Source organism: Seriola dumerili, unplaced genomic scaffold (assembly GCF_002260705.1).
Source record: "Seriola dumerili isolate Sdu_G_001 unplaced genomic scaffold, Sdu_1.0 BDQW01000025.1, whole genome shotgun sequence".
NCBI classification, from domain to species: Eukaryota; Metazoa; Chordata; class Actinopteri; order Carangiformes; family Carangidae; genus Seriola; species Seriola dumerili.
The window spans coordinates 3,215,076-3,236,380 of NW_019174280.1; the positions used below are offsets into that span (position 1 = coordinate 3,215,076).

At 39.9% G+C, this 21,305-nt stretch overlaps 2 protein-coding genes across 2 annotated transcripts in view; one reads left to right on the plus strand and one right to left on the minus strand.

Moving 5' to 3' along the window:
• The window catches only part of tcp10 (t-complex 10), a 41,453-nt gene that overhangs the window by 7,483 nt on the left and 12,665 nt on the right, over positions 1 to 21,305 (plus strand). The window contains exons 3-4 of the mRNA XM_022765024.1: positions 4,990 to 5,066; positions 7,213 to 7,297. Coding sequence (XP_022620745.1) covers positions 4,990 to 5,066; positions 7,213 to 7,297 — 162 coding nt within the window. The remainder of the gene's footprint in view (positions 1 to 4,989; positions 5,067 to 7,212; positions 7,298 to 21,305) is intronic.
• On the minus strand, positions 10,106 to 14,124 carry LOC111238855 (12-(S)-hydroxy-5,8,10,14-eicosatetraenoic acid receptor-like). The gene is made up of 2 exons (XM_022768566.1): positions 13,266 to 14,124; positions 10,106 to 11,471 (listed from the first exon to the last, which is right to left on the minus strand). Exons 1-2 carry the CDS (start codon positions 13,830 to 13,832, stop codon positions 10,998 to 11,000), a joined length of 1,041 nt encoding a protein of 346 aa, XP_022624287.1. The 5' UTR covers positions 13,833 to 14,124; the 3' UTR covers positions 10,106 to 10,997.

A 21,305-nucleotide genomic window follows, 5' to 3' on the forward strand; every position in this document is an offset into this window, starting at 1 on the left:
TTTTACCACACTTAGTTAAGTGGAACACAGATATGAATAATGGTTGAATAACAATTGAAGCAATCTTTGAGCCACATCCTCTTTCCCTAGATGCCCTTGTGTGTTGCATCCTACAGAGAAGTAATATCTTCATCTCTTAATCTGACACCTTATACACCTTTTGTTGAATCGTTGATCATTTCTGCATAAAAAAGTCCACCTATGATGAACAGTGACACATCTTCAACCAAAACCTTTCTTCGTTTATTGTAACCTGTAGCCGTTTGAGATCAACCATGACTCTCAAATTGTCCAAAACAATTTGGTTGGTTGACGCATTGCAGAAGAAGCTTGGGATGATTTTGTTTTGTTGCTGTTTTTCTTTTCGACAATATCTTTATTGAACTTTTTTACATATAAAAAATACAAAACAGGCCAACGGACCAGACAGTTTCAGAGGTGAAGGCTATACCATACACTGAAGAAACAGGGGTATACCACATCCCCATCAAAGACAGAGTCACAATTCTGAGTGCATTAGCTTTTAAACATCTTGTTCCTTTGAAGTTAAACATTAACCTGTTAGCAGACACACCTCTTTTTTGTGCACAAGCCCGAAAATAATGTGTCCAAAACAAAAAGGTTACCTCTTCAACCCTTCTGATTACAGTCATAACCCTGGCCTCCTTTGAAGTGTACCTCTTTAAATTTTATGACCAAAAAATCAGAGTGAGTAAAGCAGATACAGAGGAACAAACATGGTAGAAATGTTTTGTTGTTTTTTTTGTTTTTTTTTTACATCGCCTATTTTTTTGGCATAAAAACGAGACCATAAGGCCTGTAGTAAGACCTTTAGTGTGGAAAGAATATTAGCGTTATAGCCACAAGTCTGAACCTATTTTGTGCCAACAGCTGTTGCAGTGATATGATCCTAAAATGATTTGCACTGATAGAATCAGGAGACTGAGCTTTCAAACAATTCATAATTTGTCCAGGTTGTGTGGAGATCGAATCAAAAACACACTTAAAGTAGCGCTACTAAAGCGTCCCACAGGTAAGCTGGAATGTATTTTAAAAGGTTAAAGTAGCCTCGACTCTTCTCCCTCCTGGTCTCTGCTGCTGTTTTCACTGACAAGCAACTGTAAGACAAAGCAACCTACATACTAGTGATTTGAAGTTTTGGCATAAACTTGAATTCCTGGGAAAGCCATCCACTTACTAGTAGTTACTAGTTTGCTCTTCGTCACACTTTGCTTCCAGAAGTAATGTAACGTAGCACAAAAAGGGCAGTTCAACATTGAGCAACAAAACCTGTATCTAGACACGTTTGCAGATGTGGTTTCTCAGCGGTGTGTGTTCGTGTGTGAATCCATCAGTCATTGCAACATTGGTTTTACACCGTAGTGGTGTCAAGTTCCTCTTTAAGATGGCAGCATGATTTCAATTATACACCTATCATCCTGAAAAAGGAAAACAATACTCTCCAATTTGCTAAAGCATTGAGATCCCACACAGTGAGCTCTTTGTATGGTATACGTGTGCGACAGCAGCAAATGGAAGCATGAAAACAGATGCAAAGTAGAGATAAGTAACCTGAAAGACAAAAAAACAGCACATAGGCAGCACACCACAAACATAAAGAGTGTAAAAGAAAAGGAAATGCCTTCTCATGAAGGACTGACAGGTGTGCTCTTTGGTGGATCCATTTATAAAAATACAGCAATAGCTTTGAATATGGTTTGTTCTTATAGCTGCCATAGAGCAGCAAACTTGGTGAAAACGAGTGCACCCTTTATAAAAAAAATACATCAATTAAGACATATTATGTGGCCGTAGTGAAAAAATGACATGAACATCTTACAGCATAATACAATCCAGTTCTACAGCATCACAAACTATGGCCTAAACAATTATTCAAACATCTAATCAGGGTCTCTTGTACATATTTCTCCTTATATTTATATAATTAACATGGCTATTGATTTCTGTGGTATTATTATTGTTGGGTGCATCCTATGTCAAATATATTATATGATAATAATAGATCCCCCTATAGGTGACATCACTCTCGATATAGGCACATTTATTTCATAATTACATTTCTTTATATACAGATGAAAATGAGTCATATTTGCATATCATTATATTGTGTATATGGTGTGGTGATGTCATTAAATATGCTTTATCATATCGTGATAATGATTTCCCACACTTCCTGATGGAAAAACTCTTCAAATCATTTTCTCACTTTAAGCAGTTTTTTTTCTCCTCCAAGCGGCATTATGATGCGCTGGCAACAAGTGGCAGCAAGTCCACATAGCTCGAAGTTTTTTGGCTATATATTTGTATATGTTAGTATATTTTTTTGTCGATCGATGTTTTTTATTCTACGTCGTCGTTTCATCTGAGGATGGAGAAAGTAATGTACACAAAGGAAGAACTCCTGGCTTTAAACTTTACCGGATATGGAGTTAAACATCCCATACCGGCTGAGCTGAAGAAGCCGTTCTGTGGATGCAGAGCTGGGGCTAAGCTAGAGGCTAGGAGATGGAGATATAAGCTTCAGCTGCAGCTTCTCCTACAGCATCTCCTCCACAACATGACACTGCAGCTGCAACTCCCTCCACACTGGGGTCAAGTCTCCTGTCCTTTACAGTGGAGAAGGTGAGGGTGGAGCTCAAGAGGCTACGTCCTGGAATGGTCCCGGTCCTGTGGAAAACATCATGTCTTAAAGTAGGACGACCGGCTGAGATAAATGACTACAGACCGGTGGCCCTCACATAACACATCATGAAGACCCTGGAGCAGCTGCTTCTCCACCTTCTGAGGCCACAGGTTGAACATGCACTAGACCCCTATGGTTCGCCTACAAAGAACATATTGGAGTAGATGATGCCGTCCGTTACATGCTCCACCAGCCCATTCTTACTTGGATGAGCCAGGTGGTTACATGAGGATTATGTTCTTTGATTTCTCAAGTGCATTTAACACCATCCAACCCCCCATTCTTAAAGACAAGCTGGAAGGGATGGGGGTGGTCCCTCCTTCACATCCTGGATTGTTGGATTACAAAAAGGCTGGGTCTGTGCTTGGCAGGAGTCTGGACTCACTCATGACTGTTGTGGAGAGATGCATGCAATGTAAGATGGAGGCCATCTTGGACAATACCAACCATCCTCTCCACAACATTCTGGCAGGACAGAGAAGCAGGTACAGCTGCAGCAAACGTCTCATCTCACTGTGCTGCAGAACAGAGAGGTTCAGGAGATCCTTTGTTCCCACTGCCATCAGGCTATATAACACCTCAGCAGGAAGTGGACTAATCTAATTATTATTGTTATTTATTATGAACTGTTTTTATTATTATTATTATTATTAATGATGAGCTAATGGACAAATGAATTTCTCCTAGGGGATAAATAAAGTATCTATCTATCTATCTATCTATCTATCTATCTATCTATCTATCTATCTATCTATCTATCTATCTATCTATCATTAAATAAGTGGAATAAACAAACAGTAGCAGTTCACCCTTGATTTACATTTTACAAATTAGAAATGACACCAATATAGAGAAGGCTGTTATATATTATATATCAAGGCCATCATCTTCAATGGAAACTGCGGCCAGGCTGTCCCGAGCAGCAGCACAAATAGGAGCATTCTCTGACCTGTCAGGCTTTGCAGTTGGACCCAATTTAGAACTGGATGTTATTATGGCTCCAAAATTCTGTGAATGAAGGAGATGATGTGTGTTGCTCTCCAGTCTGGCGGTACTTGAGTAGAAAATCTCAGACATTGGTTGAATATATCCGAACATGATGTACCAGGTCACTAGTGCGATCAGAAACGCTTTATGTAATCTTCACAATATTACACTCTACCTTGAGCAAACCAAGCACTTTAGCAACTGGTGTGAAACTTGCATCTGGTGAAAGGAGAACTTTGCAGATGCAACAGTTGCGCAGAAACTATAATGAACATACATAAAATGAATGATAACTTCTGTATCTTGCATTATGTACCGCCATACAGAGCTGTCAGTGACCCGTCTCTGTTCAGAGAGGATCCCTAAAAGTTCTTAGCTAAGCTTCATCCCTCAACAAAGTTTGACTTCATTTCTGTTATGCGTCTGTGCCAGCCACAGCCAGAGCCAGAGGCATACTGTTTTCGGGTTGTACGTCCATCTATACGACGCACATACGTACGTACTTCCCATTCTCATGGCTATGATATCTCAGTTTCGCCTTGACAGAACTTCTTCAAATTTGGCACAAACATTCACCATGACTCAAAGATGAACCGATTTGATTTTGTGGGTCAAAGGTCACAGGTGTGGTGACCTGACAAAACATAGTTTTGGCCTTGTGAACGTGATATCTCAGTAACACCTTGTAGGAACTTCTTCAAATTTTGTACAAATGTTCACTTGACCTCAAGGACGAACTGATTAGACTTTGGTGGTCAAAGGTCCCAATGACCTCAGAAAAACTTTTTCATTACTCAAGAATTCATACAGCAATTATGACATTTCACACAATTGGTTAATATTTTAACTAATATACTAATATTATATGACTCTGGATAAGCAAGGATGTACTGTAACCTGAATTTAGTGTGAGTGGCAGAGGCAGGCCGCCAAGAGGAGGTGATTCTAGTTTTTATCATGACTCAGGACTTGGCTATAAGAAACTGACAGGCTTTGTTACAACATGGATGCCTTGCTTATTCTTAAGTACCCTTTTTTAAAGTGGCAGTAATGAGGACGATAGCATACACACACTCAGTTGTTTACTTTTTCTGCACTTAGAGTAAGGTGTCCTAGGAGACATGTCTCTTAAATTTATTGTAATCAGCATGTGTGGAAATACTGTTAGTTGGTTGTGAGCAGTGGTTTAGGCTCAGCCTGTATTTCCTTTCAGACAGCTTTAGCTCTTAGAAATTGATCATCTTATTTGACAATCTAACTCTGTCTCTCTCCTCTCTTTATCTTTTCATCTCTTGAAGGTTTGACATTTCCTGCCTACGCATTTTCTCTGTGGCGTGCCTCACCTCCCGCGCTGACAGTGATAAATTCTGAGCAGGTAGGTACTTTATGACTGGCAAAGTGCCTCCTTTGAGTATTTGATCTGGATTCCTTTAAATGCATAAAGTCTATATCCGACACTTTCTTTTTTTTAATTGGAAATGGGTTGGAAAAAAGTCTACTCAGTTCCAACAATGATGATAGTCAAACTGCTTTAAGGCATTTGCTAATGGCCAGTGACACTTTTTTAAGAGTTTTTCTGATTTCACCACCAGATAGTAAGACACTTTATGAATGTGAATGGTGTAAAATTATCGCATGTATATGTGAACCTGTCAAGGCCAAAGTTGTCACATACAGACAGGTAACAAATTAAAGGTGAAACCTGAAAAACGAGTGGAGAAACAGGATGACGATGAGAGTGCAAAATGATGTGAATGAAGTCTCTGGGCTGTACTAGAGGGGATGAACACCATTCCTCCTAAAGATATTCCCTCAATTGGTGTTTTGATGGTGGTGGTGGTGGTGGAGAGCGCTGTCCAGCATATCTGTCCAGAATCTCTCAGGTGTTCAGCTGGGTTGAGATCTGGTGACTGTGAAGGCCACAACATGGGATTCACATTGTTTTCAGACTCATCAAAGCAGTCAGTGACCTCTCCTGCCCTCTGGATGGGGCCATTGCCATCCTGTTTCTCTCTTTCTTTCTTTTTTCCTTTTTCTAATAGTTTTTTTTTATTTTTTATTTTGTAAAAGATATTGTACTGTTCACTTGCTGTATTTATATTTTATTTTATTTACTTATGTACTTACTTTGTGGGTTGGGGGTTGTATGTTCTTTTTTATGCTCATTGTTTAAAAAAGCAATAAACATGTAAAAATAAATAAAAATCTTCCTCAACGTCGGGTTCTCTACCAGAGGCCTGGGAGTTTGAGGGTTCTGCGCAGTATCTTAGCTTTTCCTAGGATTGCGCTTCTGGACAGAGACCTCAGATGTTGTATCTGGAATCAGCTGGAGCCACTCTCCCAGTTTGTGGGTCACAGCCCCCAGTGCTCCGATGACCGCTGGCACCACTGTTACCTTTACTCCCCACATCTTTTCTAGCTCCCCTTTAAGCCTTTGGTATTTTTCGAGCTTCTCGTGTTCTTCCCACAGGATCTTGGCTCGGTCATTTTCAATGTCTTCCATTCTGACAGTGGGACTTTCAGCCCATAATCGGTGCAGATGTTCCTGTACACTATGCCAGCCACTTGGTTCTGGCGTCCCATGTGCGCTGTTCCTGCCTGCATCTTGCACCCTGCTATTATGTGCTGGATTGTCTCAGGAACATTTTTGCACAGCACCTGGGGTCCTGTCTGGTGTGGTAAACCCCCTCCTCTGTTGATCTTGTAAGAAGTGCCTGCTCCTGTGCTGCTATGATTAGTGCCTATGTGCTATATATATATATATATATATATATATATATGTATTTACACACACACATGCATGCATAATTTGAGAATATGTGTATGTATAATGAGGGTATATGTATGTGTATGAATGTGTATGTGTGTCTGTTTGTGTCATCTTTGTGTATTTTGTGTAGCATGGTGCAGGTCACACCAACATCAACATCAAACTGTTACAGACAGTTCTGACAGGTGATTTATCAGACTCATTGTAGATTTGTGATATGACTGTTTCCTTTGGCAAATCTGTCTGAAGTCTTTTTTTCTTGTTGCTTCATATCTCTAACTACAGATGTTGCAGTGTTGGCTACTGGGCTGCAAAGATGTGAAATAAATGAATGAACTACTTTTTTGTTCAGGTCCCTGATGTGATTTACTTATTGTTACTTCCTGTGCATGTTGTTGACGTCACTGTGCAGACTGATATGTGTGCAGAGGTTGTTTTCGCGTTCACCTGCTGAACGGTGAACATTACTCTCTCGTTAAATGTCTACATCTTACACAAGTGTAAGAAATTCGAAGCCTCCACCACACATACGCTGAGAGGAGTTTTCAGTGAAGCAGGAGACATTTTGTTTCCAACTTGTTTCCAAATTCATTTCCAAATAAATTTTCGAATGATGGACAGCACATATCAGACAGAAAATGTTATTCTACACAGATGATTTTTTTATACAATCTCTTTTATTCTGTCTTTTTTCCCCCCTCACATTCTTCCTCTCATTTTTATCCTTGTCATGTCCCTCCACCCTCCACAGCTCCCAGTTTTCCCAGAGCCATCTCCTCCATCAGATGGAAGGAGGCCCGAGGATCATCCACATGTCCCCACACGTCCCAGCCACGGTAAGAACCAGCTACTGCCTCCCAAAACCATATCAGCATCCCTTCTCCTTTATACAAAACAGCAAAACAGCTGATATTATCTGACCCAGATTTCATGTTAACATGTTGAGCCCTGTTTGAAAAGGTATTTGTGATTTTAAACATGCTGTAATCACATAAGTTTTACACTTTCATGCTTTACAATACCAGTGAAAGTGAGAGCAGTAGAGATTTTACATTGAGTCAGCTCAGTCAGCTATTTGCATAAAGATTTCATTGAGAAAATCTACTAGTAAATGAATAAAATTACATGATATGGTAATTCGAAACAACAAAAATCCGACCTCTGTATCAGCTAAATTCACCACAACTGACAAACATTACACCAGATTATAAATGGTTATCCCTTTGAATTGTTGTATTGCTTATAATACAGCCAAAATATAGATTCAGTGATGTGTTGACCTATCTCTCCTCCTTTGAAATGTTATTTTAGGCTCATTTGTTCAAGCAGAGAGAAGTAGAAACAGATTACAGTGACCAAACAACAGGAAGCTAGAATGGTTATGCTAATAGTCAAACTTATGTAACATTTCTTTTTGAGCAAGAGCTTGAAATGCACCAGTGTTGTGTCTCCAGCTTCCTTTTTTTCCTGCTTCTTTCTGATCCTGTGTGATTGGTTATAAAGCCAATATACTGTGATTTGTGGTTTACTGAAGTCACTTTACATGGTCACTTAAGTGAACATACATCATTTAGACTTTGTGCTTTGTATCTCAGCTTTAAGATTGAAGTCACCTGCTTGTTTTCCCTCCTTTTATTAACATTTTAGGCCACAATAGAGCAACTTTTTCTTTTCTTTTTTTTTTTTTTTTTTTTTTAAATCTCAGGACAGTTACAATGTTGTGTAAATGCGTGTTGATGCATGAAGCTCATTGGAATGTTTGCTCAGCAGTTCTAGTGAGCGAATGTTGTTGGACATCAGTCTTGAAACAGATTCATCAGACCTGAAACCGTTCAATGAATCACTCGACTTTAATCAAAGTTTCGTTCGTTTATCGTTTTCTCGCCTGAAGGGAGATGAAGAAATGGGCTCAAAGATCAATATATATTTGTAAATTCACACATGTCAGCAGTAGTAAAAACACATTAAAGACTAGGCTAGTATTTACACAATGCCACTTGTAAAACAGAGTTATAAAATGTTTACTGTGTCAGTCTCTGAGAGTGATCCCTGCTCTGGTACACATTTGTGACCAACTCATATTGACAACTTCACTCTGTTGAACAATTTTTGTATCATATCTTCCAGGTGTGATATGTAAAACATTTATACAATTTATAAAAACAAAAAGAATAGTTATAAGGACCTATTATGTAAATGTCTTACATATTGCTGTACCCAAAATTCCCAGAATTCATCAGGTTATATGAGGTGATGTAAACCTGAAACTATTCGAAATCCTTTTCCAGTAGTGGTATCATAACATATGATAACATTAATAGTATTTGCTAATACTTATTTCAGTTTGCAACTAAACAAATAACCTCATTTAGTGTTTAGGAATGTTAATACAGCTGTAACACAGCTGCGTTCATCGCAGGATGACTTGTCAGGACTCGCAAGTGTACATGTTTGACCCAATTTAAAACACCCACGTCCCAAATGACTATAAAGAATGGATTTAGAGAAGGTAATAAAGGAACTCTGGCCGATGGAGGAAACAGTGCGACGTTTGTCCCCTGTGCTAGAGCACTTTTATAGTTTGAAACAATAAAAAAGCAAAAACAATCAATATCCCACTCGTAAGTGGGCTGACTGGTACATTTATAAATAAACTTAACACAGACTTAAAAACAAGAATCAATTGTGTTCACCAGAGTCACAAAGCAATCATCAGCACGTATACACAATGTGAAAGGTCAAATCTACACAACTGAGCAATAAAGTGCAGAGTGTTAACATTGATATTGTCTTATTTAAGAACGTACTATATATGACTGAAGGACGTGTGTTTGCATCTTTACTTGCCATGTTTTCTTACACATTGTAAGTTGTGCATATGTGACATTTGCAGAGCCAAATCTGGCTGCTTACATTTTCACATGTTGTTGTTTCACATTGCTTTTATACAATTCTGTGTTTGTATGTTTGTGATCTGAGTTCAGAAGTAGGCAGTAGTCTTGTTTTCAACCACATTAATACAGGTCTTTAAATCTTTGTCTCTATCACTACAACGCTGTGGAGTTGTGGATCTTCTTCTCTTCTTTTTCTTTTTTCTTGATTTCCCTCCATGAGAAGCAGCTGCGTTTTTCCTTGAACTGAAGTGGGGTTTTCCTCTGTGGCATCTCCACTTCTAGTCATTTATTAGATTTTTTTAATAAATTCAACTTGACAAGAAAGTTACATAATATTCAACAGCACAAATGTCTCATTGTATCATTGCAGTGTCTCACCATTTCAAACCACGTTGTCCCAATTACAAAGCAATGAGTTACTCTGTGACACACACTGATGCACCTTTAACACACAGATTCACATGACATGCTTTGCTGAGCTCACTGTCTATTTTTTAGCCAGACAGTAAACAACAGACATACAGTATGTTCACTAATTATTACTATTGATGACATCATCAGGGTGAATGTGACCATTCAGATGACTTATACAGGTCCAGTCTGGGTCAAGTATCCTTTAGTCTGGTTAAAGTCATTCATTATTTATTCTGTAAGATGCGTTCAGGGAAATCTTGTATTTCTGAGGCATGTCATTTTAGATCAGTGGTTGTCAAAGTAAGGTCTTTAAATCAGCAGTATTGACATGACAAGTGACAGTTTACTGCAATTTTATTATCAATGAATTTACAAGACATTATCCAGGACATAAAATATGTACAGTTTAAATACACCCATCTCTCTCTATATATACACACAGTATAAACAGTTACACAATTCAATATTAAATCAACATTTACAACCAACTTCCTGTATGGGCCTGTAGGATTAACTCTTATGTAATAGGGGACTGACTTTGGCCTCATATGCATCTATTTTGGAGTCGGGTCCATCCACACATTTCATACTCCTGACCCAGGAATTCATGCTAGTGAATGCTATTCATGATTTCTAGAAAACCTTTATCCCCTCAGGCCTCTTGGTTCAGAATTTCTCACCACAGCTTCACAGAAAATGTATTTGACAAGATTTTTCGAGAAACACATTTTCGAGTGGTGTGTTTATATTTTTCTGAGCTTTAATTAATGCTTGTTTGATAGTGGAGGCTGTTTGAGACTGGTACAATTTGACAGATAAGATTCTTGGGCTTGAAAGGAATTTTTCACAGTCATAACTTCTCATTTTTCTGTCCAAGCCAAACAGAAAAAAAACAGATGTGCTTACTTTAGCTGGGAGGCATTCCTCTTAAACAGAAAACTTTTATGTTTCATTGAATAACATCCACCAACATGAATATATCCTACACAATCAGGAATCACGACACTCTCACCTGGTAGATCTACGGTGCTGAAGAGTCCCTCCTATTTTCTACCTCTGTATATCTCTATTTCAGAATGGATCAAATAACTACTGACTGTCTTCTCTTCATAGCAGAGTCCCCTTTCATAAAGTTAGTAGATTTTTTGGGGCAAACTGTCACTCTCAGGTAGTATCCTGTTGGGTTCCTGCGTCACCACACAGAGAAAAAAAAACACACCACACGGCTTTAAATGATAGTGTTGGTGTTTCGAGGATGATCCGATGCTGTGTGCCCCCCTGTTGAGCTGTCTACCTGTATCGGACCATTTTTCACCAAGAACGGGCAATAGTTGGAGAGATAAAGAGCTTTAAACTTGGTGCTGCAGAAGCAGTAGACCAGCGGGTCCAGCAGACAGTCCATGTAGGAGAGGACCATGAGGCCGTCAAAGGCCACGGCAGCTTTGTCCTGGTAGATCAAAGGCAACTCTTGGACGCGGACGATCAGCAGAACCATCCTGGCTATGGTGCAGGGGAGGAAGCAGAAGGAGAAGACCACCATGACAGCGGTCACCAGGAAAACCGCTCTCTTCAGCTTGGTCCTGTCCCCGACTGTTTTTTTCCTGAGCCGGTTGACGATGCGCACCGTGCAGTAGACCAAGATGATGAAGGGGATGAGGATCTGAGTGAAGAAGACCACCTCTCTCATACTGTCCACCACATCCTTTAAGAAGAGAAAGGATCAACTTAGTTGTCATATATATCAACAACAAAGGCTTGTTCTTGATTGGTTGGCCTGAGCATCAGAACAGTATGTAGTTAAAGTACCAGTCGGCCATTTTAACTCTTAAGGCTTCAAACTGTGATTTAAATGAAACCGTCTGTTAAGTTTGGAGGGGATATCACTCTTTAGTGGAGCTGCTAACAACAAGTGGACACTGCTTTCTTAATGAGGATCACAAACCAAAAAGGTTAAAAACCACTTTACCAGTCTGTTGTGTTTTTAAATGTAACATCTTAACCTGAAAAGTGACAAGCAGCTACAACTGTCAAATAAATGTAGTGGAGTAAAAACTACAGAATTTCCCTCTGGAATGTTTTGGAGAAAAAAACTAAAATAACATAAAGTGGATTTTCTGCTTCACATTACTGTACTGTAATACAATACTTAATTAAATCCAGTTACTGCACCACTGCCCACGTACTGTATGTGTGAAAGTAGCCAACAGTAGTTGTGATTCACTCTTCCTGTTAACTAACCAGTGACACTAACCTAACCATGAATCAAAGGCCCTGTTCAGACCTGTCAGTGACATCAGGTGATCTGATCACAGGTGGTCAGCTCTAAGTTCAGGTGTAAATGCACCCAAGACGCCCTGTTCTATCTCTCTCTCTCATGCTCAAACACATTGATGATGGACCCATCACTTATTTTTTTGGGATATTTTTGTGATAGAGACAGTGAGAGAGAGAGACATGAAGGATGGAGAGAGAGAGAGAGAGAGAGAGAGAGGATGACATGCGACAAAGGGCCACAGGTCGGATTCAAACCGATGGCGGCTGTGGTTAGGACTGAGCCTATGTGGTGCGCGCTCCACCAGGTGAGCCACCCCACCCCCCCCCATCTGTCAGAGTTGGTCTGGCTTAAACCAACAATGCATACGTGTTTATTTACATATAGAGCAGGAAAGTGAGCTCCCATCACAAGTGGTCACTCCAGACGCCTGTGGAGACACATGTTAATGCCAGGTGTGAGCAGGGCCTCAGTGACTGCAAATAATAGATTTAAGCACAACAAGGTATGAACACAACAATGCACTCTGCAGTCTCCTAATATAGAAAATAATAAACATGCTTCCATGTTTTTTCAAACTTAGGCACCTTGTCGTGAACAGAATCCTATATAAGATGACTGAATAGTGAGGAGTTTCCTCCTTTTTTCTGACATTAATGTTTTGTTTTTAGCACACACACGTCTTATCAAACTGTGGCCCTGTCATGTGTGGTGCGGTTTGACACATTCCAGCTTTAACAAGTCTCAACACTGTGTGCTCTGTCAGTGCAAAAATAGCTGTGGAAACAAGCTCTCTCTTGAGATAACCCCCACTGCTGTGTTCTCTCTGGGACCATGCCATGAACCCACATTCTTCATGTCTGATTGGGCTTTACGTCCCCATAATCACTGAATATCACTGTCCTCTCTGTTACTTCAGGCTGTTCAACAAAATAAACTACGTCATAGGTGACTTAAAAATAAGTTGCCACATGGTCCAAACTGACAGCGTTCACGTTAGGAAACAACTAACTTACTAAATGTCATGAACAAGCTCTTGCAAAATTATTTTCACATTAAGCAAATCAGTCGGGGATGAATCATTTGGTGCCTTGTCACTATGTCTCATTTCACTCTCTATGGAAGATTTTTGGGTCTGATGCTGAAAGAACAGAGAACAGACAGATTTGTAATGATTTCTAATGAGAATAAACACAAATGCCACATTCAACAGGTAGACATTACCTTCACCAAGGTGTCATCTCCTTCATGGCTGCTGTCGTTGTGTTGTATCTCGCTCTTGTGGCTGTTGCAGCATTCAAAGGTCTTGAGCATGGTGGGAATGGTGAGAGGCAGCAGCAGCAGCCAGATGAGGATAGAGATCTGAGGAGATTTCTTAAGAGCTCTCAGGAGATTCTTCCGGCCAGGGTGCACCACGTTAAAGTATCGGTGGATGGATGTCACCGTCAGGAAGGCGATGCTGGCCCCTCGGTTCAAAAACAACATGAAGAGCATAGCTTTGCAAACTGCCCCATTGTCACTCCTCCTCTCTCCGTTGATGAAGTTGTACGCCTTTATGGGCAAGCAGAAGAGCAGGAGAATGTCAGCCAACACCAGGTTGAAAAGGAAGATGTTGTTGGAGTTGGATTTCCAGAACTTCAGCTTGAATATAAAGAGGTGGAGGACAGATGCATTCAGAGGCAAAGCCAAGATGAAAATCACAATCATGACAGCTGCATAGAACTTATACAGTGCCTTGTTTGTGGCTTCACAGTCTTCAATCTTTTGGTAGAGAGGGTTGTTGATATCCATTTGAACAGCCAAGGAGTGTGCTAATATAAGTTACAAGCAAGTAAAAAGAAAAATCTGTCCTACATGCATGGAAGTATCCTTTTCTAAAGTGAGAAGGAAATCACCTCACACACACACACACACACAAACACACGCACGTGTGAAAAAAAACCCGCCAAACAAGTTTCTCGGGCGTCTTCAGTTCTATTCTTCTTCAAGTTTTTAAATGCTTCCTTTAGTCCTTGCGTATGTTTGGGATTTCCAAGTCATTCAGGCTTCACGTCCTGCTGTGCGAGTCAGCACCAGGTCTGGAAGTAATTTCTCTGTGTGCAGATCAAATGCAAGACACTGCTCAGCCCTACAGTCGTAGCTCCTCCTTACTGCCTGAGGTGACTCACCAGCTGCTTTTCAACTGTGGGACCAATGGGAACTTAATAATGCGCAAGACCAGCCTGTAAGATTTAAAATACAAATGGGTCAAGCTCTTCTTGTGAAGAGGAAACTAAGACTAGTTTTATTTTAAGTCAGAGATTTTTTTTAAACTATGAAATTAGAAAACCTTAATGCAGCTGTGTTGAGTCCTGATAAGCCTCTGTGGGCGAACAAAGTCAAAACAGGTCTGATAACACAAACTGATATGACTTTTGACAGTCAGCCAAAAGTATGAAAAAGCATGATGAAAAGATTTCACCTTCTTTCAAAGCATCTTTTTCCTGGCTCAAACTGTGAGAATGGACCATTTAATCTATTCTTGAGGGTTCAGTAAATCCCACAAGCTACTGTGTGACCTCCAGTTTCTCATGAGTGACAGCTTGCGAGTGTCTCAGCTCCTAGCCTCGGATGCTAAAAATGCAGCGTGGGGACATTCAGATATAAACTCTCCTCAGAGTACGCAGATGTGGCTCCCTGGGAATTGGTGATAGATTTACATGTGGGCAGGAGGAGATGGACGCGATGTTGCTGTCAATGTTTTTTTCTATGTAAGGAAAAGTACATGAAGTCGTGTGGTATGCTGCGTCCTGAGGGAGGAGGATTTCTTTTCTTTTTTTTTTTTTTTGGGTGGGGGTGGACATAGGCCTCACGCTCAACGCTGCATGCCCTGAACTTTGCATGCTTTGAACTCCTTCTCTGCCTCAGCGACAAGTCCAGACAACTCTCAAAGATTCAGACTTTCTCAAAGGACGTGTTTCACAGACAGGGTGAGGACGTGACCCTCTTCGGCATCTGGCCCATGATTTAAAAGTCAGCTGTGCATAACAAGAGGTGCATGAAACTTCTCAACACAGTGACCTATATAATAAACCTACAGTTTGTCTTTACTCAATTTGTTTTCTCAACATTTCTGAGTGGTTTTATTGCTTGAGAGGATTTATGCATGAGCACACAGCTGGATCTGTACTGAGTCACTACAGTGCTTGGTTTAATCTTGTCTTAGACTTGACCTTGTCAGATGAGGACCCTGTCTGTGTTTATCCCCCCTCTTCACTCTATCCTGTACTGCCTCCTCAGACAATGGTTTAATTGTATATTAGGTAACTCAGTCAACTAAGCAGATTAAAAAGCAGTCAAGCCCAGCCGTCTGGCCTGCTGGTCCTCGGTAGCTACTGCACTTCAGTTACCTGCATGAGGGGTATAATGACCTGGGCACGTTCATAGAGCAGTGGTTCCCAACCTTTTCCAACATATGGCCCCTTCCTTAAAATCTCAAAAATGTTGGTGGCACACATCTGACCCCATAACGGTGCAGACGCCAAGTGATGCCTTCTCAGAGCAGTTTTTGTTTGAATGATAACGATAGAAGTTTTTCAACATATTTAGTGTTTTTAAACATAATTTCATTTTAAAACATTTAAAAACATTATTTATATTTTTATATATTTGTTTAGAATTACATCTCAGCAAAATTCATCTGTTTTGCAAATGATTTGTCAGCCCACTTGCAATACCTTCGCAGCCCACCAGTTGGCCCTGGCCCATAGGTTGGGAACCACTGGAATAGAGCATTTTAGCATTATCTGTCAAACACACAAGCAAAAAAGTAGCCATTCGTTTATAGTTTCTTATTTTATTGTGCATACAATACAATATTGTGTTTTTGTGCTACAACATATTTAAATATAAATCTTGTATCGACAAAAGTGGAGGTCAGCGGTTCCCAACCTTTTCCAACTCGCAAAGATCTCAAAAATGTTGAGGACCCACATCCGACCCCATAACAATACGGAGGCCAAGAAATACATTCTCAAAGCACTTTTTATTTCAATGAGAACGACTGAACATTCAGAACTGGACTGAGAGCAGGGGAAACATGTCTGTGTTGTGCTGCTCTTTAGTTTTGTGCTTTTAAATTCCAATCGACTCATGACAGAAAATAACAAGACGATAACTTTAATGTTGCTGCAGATGCCTTTGCAAAGTCTTCATTCTGTCAGTAAACAGCAGATTAGATTAGAAGATCAAAAACAAATACAAATGATTTACATTCTTGAAGAACATGTGCTATTTAACTGAAAAAAGAGAAAACAATGATAAACAATTAAATCTTATTTAAAATGTCATATTTCAAAGGAAGACAGGCAAGCTTCTGAAAATGACTGGTTAATGCAAAAACACAATAGCAACGGTTACAGAGTTATGAAAAAATGATTATAAAGGTGTTGCCAAATAGCACTGTGTTGCCACATGGTCATAACTGACAGCGGTTCAGTTAGGAGAAACAACTGTCACGAACAAACTCTTACAAAAGAGTTTGTACAGCTCGGGATGAATCATTTGGTACTGAAATGTCATTACTTCTCATTTCACTCACTGTGGGAGATTTCTGGAACTGATGCTGAGAGCCTCAGGGTGATACACTACACTTGGAAGACAGATTTATGTAGACATCACCTTCACTTTTGTGGCTTTCGCAGCATTCAAAGGGAGGTTCATCTGACCAGGGAGCACCACCTTAAAGTTGCTGGCTCCTCTGTTTAAAAACAACATGAAGAACATAGCTTGTCAAACTGTGTCATTCCCAATCTTCCTCCTCAATACACAAAAGCTATGACCACAAACAGACTCGTTAAAGTAAACACTGATCATTTACCTGATTGAACACGTTGCCGTGACTTGTTATTTGTAAGAGTTCAGAGGAAAAGTGACGTTCGCAGTGACGGTCCCACAGATTAACAATCGCGCCACTGTACTCAGGTTGTCAAGCCAACCTTTGACTCCAGTAACACTCACTGTAAAGTTGTACTTTGTGCTATAACTCACAGCGGTGTTGTGTTTTCTCACTTTCATCCGTATATATCTCACAGGAGGCTGAGATGTTTGGCACTCAGCCCCTCACATGCTTTGGCTTCCAGGTTGCAGCTCAGTGTAAAGCTTCCCTTCACCTCCTGTCCTGCAGACTCTCTCCCTCCTCTTTGCTTTATCTGCATCATATACCGTATATTAACTGCTGTTTGCCGCTCAGATAGATGCATTTAGATGCTAACGCTTTGCAATATGGTACACAAAAATATGGTTATGAGTTATTACTAAGGACAGATTGAGAAATGACCTTAAAATCTATTAACCGTTAAATCAGAACTTGAATCTAGTAGATATGGGGCATCTACAGGTCTTGAAAAGCCTTAAAAAGACTGATTACAGTTTCCTTAGAAAATGTTTACAAAGGTATTGAAAAGTTTTAAAGGTCCCATATAGTCTAAAGGCAGATGTCCATGTGTTGTTTGATTATAGATCAGGTCTAGGTTCTATATTAATACTATGAAAGTATCAAAGCCTCAGTCCACAGAGAAATGCACACAGCCTGTATTCAGAGACTGAGCCTTAAAACCAGCCGTCAGGACTTCTGGAACTTTGTGATGTCACAACAGAGTAGTCACTGCTCTCAGCCACGCCCCAAGCCTTGCCCAGAAGAGAGGAGGCTCAGAGCCTCCTCTCTTCTGATTGACTCACCGACCTGTTGTTACTAGAGCTCCAGAGAGAAGCCTGAGAGAGGAGATGTAAAACTACACTGAGGTGGTTTTTGGATCTTAAAACCACAAATATATCTTCTTATTGTCACACCGTGGTGAGGTTGTCTTGTCCTGGGTTTGTTTTGTCCTGTCATTTACTGTTTTATTTTGAAAAGTACTCTCCTCTCGTTTCAGGTCACTTGCCCTTCCTCATGTGTCTCAGTCTGATTGCCCTAAGTGTTTCCACCTGTGCCCTATTTCCCTCCATGTGTTTAAATAGTCTGTGTTCCCCTTGTCTTGTGCCAGAGTGTCTTCGTCCTTGACCTGCACCCGAGCCTTTGTCCATGCCCACAGCCACAGTGTCCTTCGAAGTAAGCTCGTGTTTGTTCCTCGTGAAGAGTGATTTTTTTGTTTGTAATTTCTTGCCTTAGCTAATATTCATAGCCCTTTGTTTTTCCTCGTTATGAGTGATTTTGGTGGCATGAGTAGATTATTTTGGTTTATTTTTTATTTAGTCAGGTTTTCCCTCCTTACGGGGCGTTTTGTGTTTACCTTTTGTTTCTTTTGATTAAGAAGCTTTTTCCTCTCCCTGGAGTGTTTTTGTTTTCTCAGGTTTCAGAGTTTAGTGACTAGTCTTTTTCATAGCCATTTGTTTTTCACTCTGTCTGAGGTCTCCAGTGATTTCAATAAAGCCCATTGTTTACTTATTCTCTGCGTCTGAGTCCCTGCCTGACACTTATGGATCATGTCGTGGAAATTTTCTGCTCTTGGTGAAGAATGAAATAGAGACTTCCGTCGGCCGACAAGGTTTTATTTTCTTTGCAAAGAAAAGGTCAATCAACGTGCGAGCGGTTCAAAATGAAGAAAGACCCCGTGTCGTGGAAATTTTCTGCTCTTGGTGAAGAATGAAATAGAGACTTCCGTCGGCCGACAAGGTTTTATTTTCTTTGCAAAGAAAAGGTCAATCAACGTGCGAGCGGTTCAAAATGAAGAAAGACCCCGAGCATGGGGAACCTTGAACATTTATACCTGAGGGAAAGGCCCACCCCTGTGGTGTGCTTCACGTCCTTTGTCTGTTGTGGGGTCGGCGTCTTACCTATGATGTGCTTTCACACTCTTCTCCTCTTGTCATTCGTAGGTATCGGCACCGACCCCCTGAAGTGTGAAGTAAAGTGGTCTAGCGAACATAATTTAAAATACAAAAGGGTTTGAATATTGATGAGAAAGTGAGAGGTTGGGTGTCTCAGGTAGTTGAAATGCAAAGGGATTGAATTTACAATTACAATTAAAAGTCTGATATCTTGGTGAGAAGGTGGGAGGTTGGGTATCTTACAAAGAAGTTGAAATTACAATTACAATCAACACTTCAAATAAAACACCAGAAAAGTGTCAAATATGGGACCTTTAAATTTGTTTTACAAACATCTTCAATATTTTTAGTTGTAAAATGTTGGTGTTATTTTAGAAAGACACTGTCTGACAAAACCCCATGACTGTAAAATATATAACTTAATTTGTTTTTTTTTCTTCTTTGTTAAACCATCTATTTTGGATATTAAAGATATAAGTTCTGTACCACAGGGAAGTACTGACAAAAGTATAATATGAATGCCAATAATTCATGTATTTGGTAATATGTATAAATTGTACTAGAAACTGGGCCATTCTATATGGTATTTAAAAAATCTGAAAAAGTTTCAAATTTAACTTGGTGAGCCTGCAGAAGCTCTGGACATACTGGGAGGTAGTTTACTAATCAGTCATTAGGTGATGATTAGTTCATAAATATCTGTGGGTCAGAATAACAGCCGTTTTCTCCATGAGTCCTTCCTGATTAATTATGACTTATCAATAAGTGGCACAAACTAGTAACCAGTCATTTGTCATTATTACTTCATAATTAGTTACTGAAGTAAAGTGGCGTAAAGTGGAACATGATACTGTGTGATAAATAAATGAATGGTCACTAGTATGAGCTGCACATTGGCTGGATACTAGTTTGTACCACTCATGGACAAGTCATGTTTAATCAAGAATGACTCATGATAAAAGTGGGTCATTATTCTGTATCACACATACTTATGACCTAATCATTACCTAATGAGTCATTAATACAGTATCTCCCAGTCTGTTCTCCACTAACTCAACGTTATCTACTAATCAGTCTTTGATTTAGAGTCATTCTCTTCATTGATTGTAAGCATGTGTCTCAGTCCTCCCTCAGTAACGTCTTTGTCAACTGTATTCTAAAGTTTTAACATTTTGATGCAAAAAAAAGATTGAGAGACTGACCGGACTGTACAAATCTCTCTGAACAGAGATGGAGACCAGGATCCAGTCAGTCCCTCTGCAGTGAGAAACCTCCTGTCAGCTAACCCTGAAGACAGCTACCTAGACTGCTGGACTACAGCTCTGGAGGCTTTGGGCCTTTTAGGGTGTTACTAGAAAACTTATTCAGACTGCACATCTGTGATCATTATATGATAGATCTTATATGTGTGCTACTTATTTGTTCGTGTTTCTCTGCTGTTCCTAATACACTCCTCTTACAGGGATATTTTCCAACTTTTAACTAATCTACTTCAATATTATTTTGTATTTTATTTTCCAAATATAATTCTGTTGTGTCTGGACACCAAGGTGGATCAGATCTGCTCTGAGGGAGAGTGTGAAATTTGAGTTTGTAGAAGAGCATCTGAAATCTGTGAGCCAAAACTATTGAAGGTGTCTTACACAGAAGTTTACTGTGGTAGATTGTCCTGTAGCACTGTACGACAGCTGGCCCATTAGGCACCACCTAGATTACCTTTAGGTACATATTAAGCAAAAAATAAATAAAACTAAAAATCAAATTATTAAGCTTCAAACACAAGTAATTATTACTATCTATATTTAAAAACAAATCTTTTCCCTTGGTGTTCTTGCCAGAAGAAAATGCCATTGTATTAAAATATGCATTATTGTTGCTCAAACTCGAGGTCATCGGGTCGGTGACGTGATATTAAAGGCATTACTTATTGCGGGAAAGTGAGGGCATTTCCTGGATGAACAGAAATAATTTGAAGGTCACTGACCAGCAGCAGCAGCCCCACAGGAAGTTGACCTCTGGCATCCAGAGGCACTCCTCTGCCCCATCTACGCTCTTTAAAGACAAAGGAACGCAGCTTGAAGCCTTCCAGTCTACGACCTTTCAATCTGAGCACAGCCAACGTTTTGAGACTTCACAAGAATTTGTTCTGGTTTATATAATCCTGAGACATTCCCAGTAAAGCCAGAGACAGACTCAAATAGAGATCCAGGCTCAGACTGAGGACTTTTCTCAAGTCCACTGCCAAGAGCAAACTTACTTCAACACTCCTCCCCTGCCCCAGTCTGAACCTGTGACTTTCTCACAAGTCCAAATAAAAGACATCACTTAAAAGCACATGACAGTGGGAGAAAATGGGAACTTAAAATTTCAATCACAAGAGCCAACAAGTCCAGAGAGGAATCCCATTTGGAAGACAAAGGGAATAGTGATATACCTCATTCCTCACTCTCTGTCTGT

Coding starts and splice junctions, on each gene's coding strand:
- LOC111238855 (XM_022768566.1), bottom strand. CDS start 13,832: ATGGATATCAACAACCCTCTCTACCAAAAGATTGAAGACTGTGAAGCC. Junction 11,472..13,265: donor GAGATGACACCTTGGTGAAG/GTAATGTCTACC, acceptor CTCTTCTTAAAG/GATGTGGTGGACAGTATGAG.